This window comes from Malaclemys terrapin, chromosome 9, assembly GCF_027887155.1.
Source record: "Malaclemys terrapin pileata isolate rMalTer1 chromosome 9, rMalTer1.hap1, whole genome shotgun sequence".
NCBI lineage: Eukaryota > Metazoa > Chordata > Testudines > Emydidae > Malaclemys > Malaclemys terrapin.
The window spans coordinates 55,522,038-55,535,236 of NC_071513.1; the positions used below are offsets into that span (position 1 = coordinate 55,522,038).

Here is a 13,199-nt window from a genome sequence, read left to right on the forward strand (position 1 = left end):
GTGATCTGTGAGCTGGAAGAGAATCATGCTCACTGTCCTAGAGCTGGGGGGCTCTTAGTTTTAATGGGTGTAAAAAGCAGCAAAAATCTATTTTAGCCCCTAAAGTAAGCCAGTCGGACAGCAAACATGGACAAGGGCAAGTCTGCAGAGTGAAAAGGTGCCTTTTTATGGAGACACATTTCAGAGTAGAATCACACTTTAAACAGATAAAAAAAAAGCAAGTTTGTTTCCATAAAGAACAAGGAAAAAACACCTGGCAACCTCAAAAACAAGAGAGAGAAAGTGTGGTGTACACAGGAAGGAATTGGGGAAAAAACACCATGTAGAGGTACAAAGTGGACTGACCTGGGCAGGACAAAGCACACGCACAGGGATGGACAGAAGGGATAGCGGGAGGAGAGAGACTGGAGTAGGCAGGGGCAAGGATAAATTAGTTGAGAAGAAGCTGGCACAAAGGAGAGAGGCTTCACTGGGTAGGATTGATAGGACTGAGGAAAGGGTGTTCTGGGAAACAGAGTAAGAGTGAGTGGCTAAGAAGAAATCCAGGAGCAGAGAGAAAAGGACTGAGCAGAAGGGTGAAAAACCTGGAAATGGTTGGAAAGAAAAGGAAGGGAATAATCTAAGCAGGAAGGTGAAAGATCTGTCATCATCCTCATGGCAAATCCCAAAAGGATGTAGCTTCCTTGCAGACTGAGCATCAACTGGATCACTCTCTGACTAGGTCCTTAACAACAATAGACAACAATAGACAAAGACTGAACATCCAGCTGATCTTATTGCGCCACTGAAAATTTTGGTGACCACATGATCCCAGGCATGTAACAGCATTCATTGGTAAACATCCTTCATAATTCCTTGGTCTTCCATCCTAATAATATGTCCATACCAAGAAAGCCATAAACCAAAATAGCGCTGATAGAGGCATTTGCTGGGTCGGCATTTGCTGGGTTCAGCTATGAATATCCTCACTGCTGATCTATTCCTGCCATTTAATATGGGCAGCTGATGAAGATGACAATAAATGAAAATGTTACCACCATTTGTCAGCCTTCCTCGGTGCCTATGTTTCACTGCCATACAATAGAGTTGGTATAACCATGGTTCTATAGATCTGCAGCTTCCTAGCAAGATTGATGTCCCAATGTCTTCACTGAGGCTGTTGAATGGCCCAAAACATGGCTCTCTGGCACAGTCTGTGATGCTTCCCAAGTATTTGACAGTGACCACCTGCTTGAAGTCCCGTCCAAACAGGTTAACATTGAGCTGGGTGTAATCTGGAGCTGAACGCTGCTTGATGGTAGTGGTCAGGGAGTTGGTTTAATCCAGATTAATAGCCAGACCAATACTTGTTGCTTCTTGCCCAACCAGATCAGCCATCAGCTTCAGCGATTCACCACACTGAGCCAGCAATGCCATTGGCATATTCGAGATCTTGAAGCAGAATGGTGTTCAGCACAACACCAAAAGGCACATCTTCAAGTTTATCCATCAATCAGTACCAATACTGAACAACAATAGTGACAGGATGCAGCTTTGTTGAACTCCCATGGAGAAAGGAAACCGTACCATGTATCTGCCATGGACTTGAACGCAGCTTTCCATTCCATTATAGAACTCTTCTTTCAATGACACTATCTTCCCAGGGACGCTGAGTGATGTCATCAGGTCCTAGAAACTTATCTGATGCACTGAATAAAGGGCCTGACAGAAGTCTATAAAAACTTCTGCACACAGCTTATTAAATTCAGCCATTTTCTCCAAAAGCTGCCTCAAGGTAAAGAGCTGGTTGACAGTGGAATGACCAGGTCTAGAGCAACACTGAGTATCCTGGCCTTTGCCACAAAATGCATTATTGATTCAAGACATTAACATGGAATTGAAGACTCCCTCTGGGGGACAGCATAATACCTCTGTAGTTGCTACATTCTGCCTTATTACCCTTTTTGAGCAGAGGCAGAATAACCACCTTCTTCAAATCATCAGGGATGATATTAGCGTGCCAGAGGATCTGGAGGAGTCTATGCAGTATGGTACAACAATATTCTGACCTGTCTTCAACAACTCAGGGGTGATGTTACAAACCCCTGGTGCCTTCCCAGACTACAGCTTTTGGACAATAGACAGTCAACCTGTGGGACTTGTTGCCAGGGTTTGCTCTGAAGGCCAAAACTGTAACGGGATTCAAAAAAGAATGAGATAAGTTCATTGAGGACAGGTCCATGAATTCCTGTTAGCCAAGATGGTCAGGGATGCAATCCCATGCTCTGGTGTCCCTAAGCCTCTAATTGCCATAAGATGGGAGTGTATGACAGGGGATGGATCACTTGATGATTGCCTGTTCTGGTCATTCCCTCTGACACATTTGGCATTGGCCACTGTCGGAAGACATGATACTGGGCTAGATAGACCATTGGTCTGACCCAGTACGGCCGTTCTTATGATTGTGATCCAGATCTCATCTTGATTGAAGAAAGGTGCTTAACTGGATCTTCCTGCCCCTCTTCAAATGGAAGAGGGACTGCAGGCAGCAGACAACTGAGGAATATATTAAAATTATCTCCCCATCGATGCAACAGATCTTGCATAGTGGCTAATGCTGCCATCTTGATTCTTTACTGGCCAAGCCGGTGCCATCTTCCCCCACAAACACTGCAAAGGTGAATAGAGGGTGTGGAGATCGTGCCTGATGGCAGCCTGTTCTACACTGGCTGCCTGAGTTGATCACCAGGATTCCTTATTGTTCTTACACAGTGAATTGCTGATGTTCCAAAGCTGAACCCATTCAGCTTTTGCTTTTGCTCTTGACAAACATCTTTAAAGACTCAAATTGTAGTCTCGCTTTTTTCTTAGCTGCGACTGAAGTGAGCAGGGCCGGTGCAACCTATTAGGCGACCTAGGCGGTTGCCTAGGGCACTAGCCAATAGCGTAGCTAGTGGGGTTCAGGGGAAGCGGCCGCTTCCCCTGACCACATTCCCCAAAAGTGGCGCCTGTGGAATGGGGCCATGGGCTGGCTCCCGGCACTCCAGCAGAACAGGGCCACGGGCTGGCTCCCGCCGCTCTGGCGGAACGGGGCCACGGGCTTGCTCCTGGCGCTCCGGACGGCCGGCGGAACGGGGCTGTGGGCTGGCTCCTGGCGCTCCGGCCGGCCAGCGGAACAGGGCCGCGGGCTGGCTCCCGGCGCTCTGGCTGGCCGGCGGAATGGGGGCCTTGGGAGGGCCACCTGCAGCAAGTAAGGGGGGGGGGCGGCACGCAGGGGAACTCCCCGCCCCAGCTTACCTCTGCTCCGCCTCCTCACCTGAGCACACGCCCCGCTCTGCTTCTCTCCCTCCCAGGCTTGCGGTGCCAAACAGCTGATTGGCGCCGCAAGCCTGGGAGGCGAGAGAAGTGGAGCAGCGATGGCGTGCTTGGGGAGGAGGCGGAGCAGAGGTGAGCTGGGGTGGGGAGCTGCTGCACGGCTCCCCGGGCAGGAGGGGGAGCTGCCATGGGGGAGGCGCCTCAGGGCGAGTGGGGGTGGGGAGCTGCCGCAAGGGGGGGCGCCTCAGGGCAGAGGGGGGTGTGGGGAGCTGCCGCAGAGGGGGGGACCTCAGGGTGGGGGGGGTAAGCTGCTGCGGAGGGGGGGTGCCTCACGGCGGGGGAGGGGGCTGGGAGCTGCCGCAGGGCTCGGGGAGGGGGGAAGGCGCAAGGTGGAAGTTTCGCCTAGGGTGCAAAACATCCTTGCACCAGCCCTGGAAGTTAGCATGTCCTCACTGATCCTTGGATGACATCTGAAGGGATGAGCCCCAGCACTGAGCTGGCAGCAGTCTGCACTAACGACTTGAAACAATACCATTCCTGATCAGGTGACAGGAAGTGAGACTTAAATCTCTAATGCTTCAATGGCCTTATGCAGTTCAGAATGGATGACAGAACATAAGAACAGCCATACTGGATCAGATCAAAGGTCCATCTAGCCCAGTATCCTGTCTTCCGACAGTGGCCAATGCCAAATGTGTCAGAGGGAATGAACAGAACAGGTAATCATCAAGTGATCCATCCCGTCGCCCATTCCCAGCTTCTGGCAAACAGAGGCTAGGGACACCATCCCAGCCTATCCTGGTTAATAGCCACTAATGGACCTATCCTCCATTAATTTATCTAGTTCTTTTTTGATAGATTGGTTGTAATAAGAGGTTTTGATTGAATTGACTAATTTTGGCCCATTAACTGGCTGATGTCAAAGTCGGAGGTGCACTTTTGCCAGCTGAAGCTGATGACCCAGTGTCAAGTTCGATGCCTCTGCAAACTCCTACATCCATGACTGCCAATGGTTGTTAACGAAGTCACGATCAATAAGAGTCCTAGAGAAACCATATGGGCTGTACCATGTCTGCTTGTAAATCTTCTGGTGATGGAAAAGTGAGTCAGCGATCATGTCACTGGCAGCTGCAAATTCCAGCCATTGCTGCTCATTCCTGTTGTTATTTATTATTTGGATTACTATAGCACTTAGGATCCCCAATCATGGACAAGGACATCATTGTGCTTGGTCCTGTACAAATACTGAATACCCAACTTCCCAAGTGAATTTGCACAGGAGTCATTATCCTCTTCTACCAGGACATTAAAGGTGCCCAGAATCATCTCTTCTTGGGGTTTCATTTAGGACTATCTGCAGTTGCTTGTAAAAAATATCTGCAGCCATATCATTGGTGTTGGTGGAACCATACACTATGTTGATGGGAAGATGCCCACAGTGGGTATGGAATCACATGCTGATAAATCGCTCAATTAATCTCCCACCAATCCTGCAATGCCTGTCAGGCACTAGGTAAAAGTACAACAGCCACACTTTGCTGGCGCAACCCATCAAGTTCTCAGCTTTCTTTTCACAGCTTCCTGGCACGGGCACTTCACATAAAGCACAGATCTCAATTCAGGCTTTTTAACTGCGGGACGAGGAGGAGGATGTTAGCTGTTTCAAACAATGTTCAGATGTTCCATGCTCCAGTTTTACATTTGCCATCAACACACAGAATGCCAAGATGGCCCTTTTGCAAGGTTTCATTGGTCATTTTTGTCTCCACAGCAGAGAAACTCTTGGCCATTTTGGCTTCAAGGACAATTGACCAGGTTGTCACAGGTGATTGAATTCAGTATACATACTCATGCGCTATGAATGTACCCACCCCAGAAGGTGGTGAAAGATCCTGAAGTGAATCAAAAAGAAAAGGGAGAAAAAAAGATATGAGAGCAGACAACAGAACGGTGGAAGATTTCATAAATTCCAATCCTGGAAGGGACCATTATGATCATTTAGTCTGACCTCCTATATAGCACAAGCCATAGATAGAACTGCCTCAGAATGATTCCTAGAGCAAAGTGTAGAGCAGTTAGAGACAGTATGCTTGGCTGGGCAGTGCAACAGCAGAGGAGATGGGCTAAAAGGAAGGAAGTAGCTAGCTGAGAGAATCCAAGTAGACAAGGTGGGCATTTCAAGAGCAGTACAGGAAGTGCCGGAGAACTGAGGAAATCTACATCATGCAGAGGGGAAAGAAACCTGTGATGTTGTGCAGCCTATATGGTTTTATAAAAACATGATAATAAGTGAATATTATGTAACTGGGATAGTTTTGGAAAAATATGGTAATAAGTGAATATAACGTAACTGGGATATGCTTCATGCAAAAGGTCTCTTGTAAGGTATCATTACAAAGCTTATAATCTACTGAGTGTGATCATCCGATTTGTATAAATGTACCACTCTTGTATCTGAAACTAGAAATATGAAATATAACTCTGAGGGCCTATTGTAATTATGTAAAGTGTGGGCCATTAATGATGGTTTGGAATCTTGATGACTCCCATTAACAAGGACCATTGTCTGCAGATGGCTGTGTTTACCTGTTAGTCTCCCTGTATATGTGTGTGCTGGCAAGTGGGCAATGAAGTCTTGCAGTGACATGTGAGCATGTCACCTGAACTGGAATCCATCTTTAACCTGGTGCTTTTCCAGTGGGGGGGGGGGTGGAAACCCAGAGGGACAAAGGGTTCCCGCCTTATGCAAAAGATATATAAAGGGGTGGAAGAGAACAGAGGGAGGGAAGAGCCATCATGAAGAATCCCCTAGCTATCACCTAAGCTGGAACAAGAGCTGTACCAGGGGAAAGAATTGTGCCCAGGCCTGGAAGGTGTCCAGTCTGAGAAAAACTTACTGAAGCATCTCTGAGGGTGAGATTATCTGTATTTAGTTTGATTAGACATAGATTTGCATATTTTATTTTATTTTGCTTGCTGACTTACTTTGTTCTCTCTGTTACTACTTGGAACCACTTAAATCCTACTGTCTGTATTTAATAAAATCACTTCTTATTTAGTAATTTACTCAGAGTATGTATTAATACCTGGGGGAGCAAACAACTGTGCATATCTCTCTATCAGTGTTATAGAGGGCGAACAATTTATGAGTTTCCTCTGCATAAGCTTTATGCAGGGTAAAACAGATTTATCTGGGTTTAAACCCCATTGGGAGTTGGGCATCTGAGTGCTAAAGACAAGCACACTTCTGGGAGCTGTTTTCAGGTAAACTTGCAGCTCTGGGACAAGTGATTCAGACCCTGGGTCTGTGTTGGAGCAGACGGGAGTGTCTGGCTCAGCAAGACAGGGTGCTGGAGTCCTGAGCTGGCAAGAAAAACAGGAGCAGAGGTAGTCTTTGCACATCAGGTGGCAGCTCCCAAGGGGGTTTCTGTGATCCAACCCGTCACAAATCCCATATGAAAAGAACCACGTGGAAGGGTGAAGTGAGAGCCTCCTAGGAGAGAGTAAAGGGAGTAGAGTAACAACAGAAAGGAAAAGGTACACTGCAAGGAAATGCCCAGTGAGAAATGGAGAAGAGTGAGCATGTCAAGGGGCAAAGAAAGGAAGCAAATGAGAAGGGGCTAGGAGATGACAAGCAGGAGGGAGACTGAAAATTGAGAGTGAAAAGAAGCAACACAAGCAAGACACAAAGGTCAGATAAATGAGAGGAAAATGTGCTCCATCTGCAGCTCAGCTTCCAGCCCAAAGCACTTTGTCAGAAAAGGAAAGAAGTTGAATCTAACTGTGCTCTCTCTCTGCCTTGCAGTTTATCATTACTTGGTGGATATTATTACCTGGAACAAAAATATTAGAAGAGGCTCCCTCATAATTAAACTAACAGATCAAGCTGGGAACACAGCAGAATCCAAAATCAATCAGTAAGTCCTACTGGGTTCAAGATCCAAAACTCTTGGCTAGTAAGTTAGGCCAATCAAGCCCTGGTGCTGGCAGGAGGCAAGCACACAGGAGTTGGGGATTGCTTGCACCTCAAGGGATAAATCCCGTGTAAGCAGGTTTAAATTAATCTATGTGACTCCAGTGGAACTGTGCCAGTTTACACCAGTTGAGCATCTGGCCTGGAGAATATAATCTCCAGAAAAATTGCATTATTCTCAAGGGTGAAATGGTGATTTATGTGATTATGCAAATTTGTGAGACTGATCTAATCTTACTACAGCCAGACATTTCCTGCATGACTAGTTTTTCAGTGACTCTTCAATGACTTGTCATGGCAGTTCTAGCTGCATAGTCCTTCAGCTCTGAGTCATATGCTGCTTATGCTGGATTTACTTGCATATCTAAAACTCTCTACTGTTTCATGGTATGTACTCCATGCATTTCTAAGCATTTAATAGCCCGCCACTCAGCATGCATGAAGGAACAAAGACAGATATTCAGGTGAAATTGTAAATATCTTTCACATAAACACAGGGTTTCATCTTGCTGACCTTCTCATAGCTCCTAAATATGCTAATAAAGCACATCAAATTGAACGCTAGACTCTGGAAATATTGCACATTTCCAATTACATCTCCATGTTTACATTTGTAATGGAATTAGCCCCCATAATCCACTAGTGGTGGAATAACAACGCAGCATCTACATTTTAAAAAAACTTTTGATTAGGGCAAAGTTAGTTAAAATACTGCATTGTACATTACTTCCTCAGGATCCGTATCTTTAAATATCCATCCATATATACAGAGACCTTCATGAAGTACAGTCACATGTGCATGTTTATTACTGTTGCACTGAAAGGTCTAAGCAGATTCCTGTGATGTCTCAGTATAAAATGGATCATGTTGCCCAAAATCATTGGGTCACATCCATCCCTTATGAAGCTCTGTTGACTTTAATGCTATGCCATGATACACTGTATTACTCTCCATTGGCTTGCGTCAACTCTGCACTATACTATGGAGGCATGTACTGCAATTGCCTAGAAACAGCTACAAGACACCAAATTAAGGTACTTTAACATGCTGAGCTCAGAATGTTCTGATTTGCAGATCTAAGTCAGAAATATAACATACTTTTAACATAGAATTTTGTATTTAGCATATGTTATACAGTATACATGGCTGCCTAAATGAACATATAAGTCCATATAGAAGGCAGTGTTTGAACCATGATTGGATTTAATCTATGACTTTTGGTTCAGGTGGAAGGCAGAGTCAGAGCTCAGATTCTATTTTGGGGTCAGATTCAAAAACACCAAAATCTTGTGAGCTGTTCTAGCTAGATTTCAGTCTATGGTGTCAGAAATCAAGTGATTTCCCAAGATATCCATCTTCTTGAATGATAAAAATTACATCCTTCTCATGAGATTTTTGCCCACCTCTGAATGAGACCAGGAAAGTAGGTGCCTTGGAGGTTTGGTGGGGACAGGGTACCAAAACCATAAGAACAGGTTTGGATCTGGGAATCTGAATTCATAGCCCACTCTCAGAAAAATCAGCAGGAATTCAAGAGCCTGGCACTTCACAATGGTGGTTATGGAGAATATTACACAGAATCTAGTCAAAATGTGATTTGCTTTTTAGTGAGTATATTCTAAATTGTCTGCTTTCTGTTTAGTGAAGTTGCAACTTTTCAACAATACAACCAAGCTAGTTTGATAGCTGGATTTGACCAGGATTTTGAAAAAATTGCAAGAATTTCCTTGGCATTTTCCACAGGGTCTGTAATAGGCCCAAAGCACAAACTTAGGATTCTTCAAATGAGGTTAAGGTCAATTACAAATCCAGAAAGGTAAGTGGATGATTACTAACAATCTCCATACTTCCAAATTAGATGGTTTTAAATGTTTCATGTGGATTACTGGCCTGATTGAGGCCAGAAGAATTACATTTAGACCACATAGTCTAATTACCGTACATATATTTTGGGATCAAATTTTGCCCTCAAATCCATGCATACAATTCCCATTGTAGTCACTGAGAACTTTTTATCTATGCTTGAAGACAGAATTTGGTTTATTGCCTCTAAAAAGTGTAATTTGGGATCTCAATGTGCAATTTTTACTCAGGCAAAATTCACATTGATTAAAAGGAGATTTAAATAAGGGCCTTGGAAAGCAGTACAGGCCCTTTATGCAGTTACAAGGATGTTGCCTAAGGCTCAATACTATACTGAAAATAAATTTGATGCAAGTATATACAAAGGTTCAGCATATAGAGGCTGAGCAGTTTTCTTGTCTTTGGGACAGTCTGTGTGAAATTTCTTAAGCAACAGGCCATGGATCATCTACTTGTGTTAAAAACAAGGTTTATTAACAATAGAGAGAAAATGGCAGTAAAATAAAAGGAATGAACTGCATATTTAGATTTCTCATAAATTCTGCTAGATCAGGCACTTTGGACTTAGCTACAGAATAAAAAAAAGGAAGATTTATTCTGTTTCTAGTAAGCCAGGTCTCTCCTCTCCAACCCTCTCTTGCCAGAGACAGCCTGCGACATCTCTTCATTTCTGTTTCTCAGATCTCCTCACTCTCTGCTTTTCAAGTCCCAGGTCCATATCCAGTCCTTTGATATATCTGGTTTTCATGAGCCTCTCACCTCAGCTGTCACCTAGGAGATAGCCACTTTCTCTTTAGAGAAGACTTTCCCAGAGGATGAAGTCAATGCAGACGGGGGTCAGTTTGCTGGATCACTTTCTTTTATCATTAAGGGAGGCAAGAGACTTTTCCAGTGCCAAATGTCTCAAAAAATCTGGTTTAAATATTCCTGTGATCTACAGCATAGGAGGAAGCTACCCCACCTCACCTACCAGCCTCTCTTTTCCTCCTAAGCATACTACAGACAACTCATTCTATACAAATCCCTAAAGTGCTATAAGAGGACATGTGAATGAAGAAAAGAGGGTAGCTTGTTTTTATATCAATGGCTTCTTTTGTTTATTTGTTCTCTTTATGCAGACCACAGCTGTGTAGATATGACCTTGTACTGCTGGAAAACACTGAAATAATCTTCAAACCTATTCCATGTCAAAACATGCAAACTTGAGCCAAGGAAGACTCAGCTGTATGCCAAGTTATACTGACAACAGCACACATATTATGGGGAAATGGCAGGGGGAAAAAAGGACTCATTTTCAAGTGTCTTCACATCTTGTCTTCTATGGATGTCAAACTACAGTGCAATTCCTCATGCTCCCCAGGTATCCTGCTGCCCATGTAGAGACTCTCAAATGCATTTATGGTAGTGTAAATTAAAAAAAAAAAAAAAGTTTTAGACTGTCTTCCATCCAAGGAGTGTCTTCCATCCAAGGAGCTCAGAGTGCTTCCCAACCATAAGCTATTGAGGAACAGCAAGGCTAAACTAACCATCTTCATTTTGACTAGGAAACAATTGGTTATAAAACAATGATTTGAAATTATTCATTTTTTAAAAAGATGGAGGTGTCATTTTCAGACAGTATTTTTGGCTTATTAACTTCTTACAATAGGTATGGTTATTTCATGATGAAACTACCATTCTGAGTAGCAATCAAATAGGACTTTTCTTTCCACTGAAAGCAATGATTTGCTACATGTGCATATGCATACCTAATAAAAGTTAAAGCTAAATAACTGGCATTATATGTAGTAATTGTCACTTTCATTCTGATAGTAACAACTTAGAAGTGAAACATTCCTTTTTACATAAAGCAAGTTTTCAAGTTTGTGATTTTGGTATTTAGGACTTTATAAAGAAAAAGTTTCTTTAAAACAGTGATATTAGGCAAGGAACCTTAGAATCACAAGTTGAAACACCCTCATGCAGAAGGACAACTTTACCATAAACACGTATGGTGAGTAATGTTTAGAAAGAGGCCAGAACCAAATTCTGTGGCTCATAACTTCACCAAATCTCTGACCACAAGACCGTGTCAAATTTCAAACCCTAGCTCAAAACCTGAGAGACTCTTCAAAAAAAAAAAACAGATAGGACATTTTATATTAGCAAATCTACCTGTTTTTCATGTTCATAGAATATCAAGGTTAGAAGGGACCTCAGGAGATCATCTAGTCCAACCCCCTGCTCAAAGCAGGACCAATCCCCAGATTTTTGCCCCAGATCCCTAAGTGGCCCCCCTCAAGGATTGAATTTACAATCCTGGGTTTATAGCAGGCCAATGCTCAAACCACTGAGCTATTGTTCTCAGAAATGTTTAATAAATTGAATTGTTACTAAAGCTTTGCATAAAAATTCAGCCTGAGGCCAAAACACAGCTGTAGTGAGGTATGCTCTTAGAGCTCTGGTGCCTCCTACTGGCCCATCTGGAGATTAGCTTGCCACATGATCTGACACCCCTTCCCGCAACTGCTCAGCCCATAGTCCTATTCACTTACTCTATAGCCTCCCCCTTGCTCCCAGAGTTGCACCACTTTCCTCTTAAAGGCTTAACTCTCCAGCTAAGTCACATTGAAATTCCCCCTCTTCCACAGTATTATCAAAGTCTCCTTTCAAACTGTCCCTGGCAGTCTCCAGATAGGTTGCCCCTAGCATGCCCTTCCTGCAGTGACTTGTGGGGGAACTCAGGCCCACCCTCTATACTGGTTTCCAGTCAAGGGACCCTCAATCCAGCAGCTCAGGTCTTTACTCTCCCAGCCCTTACTGCTCCTTCCTTAAATGGCTTCCTACACTGCCTAGCAGGCTCCTACTCCTCTCCCTTGTATCAGGGACTGACTGAGGCTCTCTCACTGCAGGCCCTTCTTCTGTTGCCAGCTCTCTGGTTTTATAGAAGCCCCACTTCTTTCTGCCCAGGTGAGCTTCATTCCCAGCTAAGCCTCACTAGGTACGTCTACATAGGAAAGAAAACCCACAGCTGCGCCAGCCGACTCAAGCTTGCAGGGCTCAGACTGTGGAGCTGTTTCATTACTGTGTAGACCTCTAGGCTCGGGCTCTAGGATCCTGTGCAGTGGGAACCCTGAAATCTACACAGCAATGAAACAGAACCTGCAGCCCAAGCCAGCTGGCACAGGCCAGCCACAGGTTTTTCTTTCCTGTGTAGACATACTCATTGGATCCTTTTTTCCCTCCAGGTGCAGCCTATGACTAATTGGCCTCTCTTGCCTATATTAACCCTGGGGTGAACACCCCCTCATGAAAAATTTCAGCCACTGTTTAATACTTATAAGCAATTGATAATAGGGGGTTACAATGGAAAGTGCTAGACAACCTTGATATAGAGGTCACTACCAATGTCTCCTATAATATAGTGCCACACACACATCTATCTATCCTTTATATAATGGTTTTATTGGCAGGAACGCTGCATGACTCATGCCAATAAAACCTTCATACAGCACTACATCATCATGCACTTTGTTCAGGACACCTATTGTACAGTACAACCATTTAAAATACTTTCTGGGAATTATTTTTTATATATTGCTGCCTGTAAAGCCAGGCTTCCTTAGCAGTGTGAATCCAACTCTAAAGGCTTCCACAGCAGAGAAAAATCATAATTGATATAGTTGTAGACATCTAAAAAGACATAAAATAGCTTTTCCATATATAGAAATGTAATTTTAATGGCCAGTATTCCAGGATCTTTTAGGGAGAGATGCAAGTGTGTGCACCACTGGGAAACTGGGACTAAAGCTCTCTCTACTAGCCCCCAAAAGATGTTCAGCCTTAAACCTATAGTAGGTACAGGACTGAGTATTGTTCATCCCGGGGCAAAAATTCCACATATGTCAGGGGGGAGAAGGAAATGTTTCTCTGGCAGCTTGGTGGGGTAGCAGTGTTGGGGGGTACAATGGCAGCACAGGCACATGCCTACAACAAATTATTATGGCCAAAATAAAGCGAGAATAAGAATCTTTCCTTTCTCTCACCCTTCGTCTGTGTGACCTATTTAGGTTCAACACTTTCTGGTGC

At 44.0% G+C, this 13,199-nt stretch overlaps 1 protein-coding gene across 1 annotated transcript in view; it reads left to right on the forward strand.

Annotated features, from left to right (window-relative positions):
• Positions 1-10,907, forward strand: part of LIPH (lipase H) — a 34,234-nt gene extending 23,327 nt beyond the window's left edge. Inside the window, exons 8-10 of the mRNA XM_054038847.1 lie at positions 7,100-7,211; positions 8,911-9,084; positions 10,250-10,907. Coding sequence (XP_053894822.1) covers positions 7,100-7,211; positions 8,911-9,084; positions 10,250-10,337 — 374 coding nt within the window. The 3' untranslated portion in view covers positions 10,338-10,907. The remainder of the gene's footprint in view (positions 1-7,099; positions 7,212-8,910; positions 9,085-10,249) is intronic.
• Positions 10,908-13,199: the final 2,292 nt, after the last annotated feature.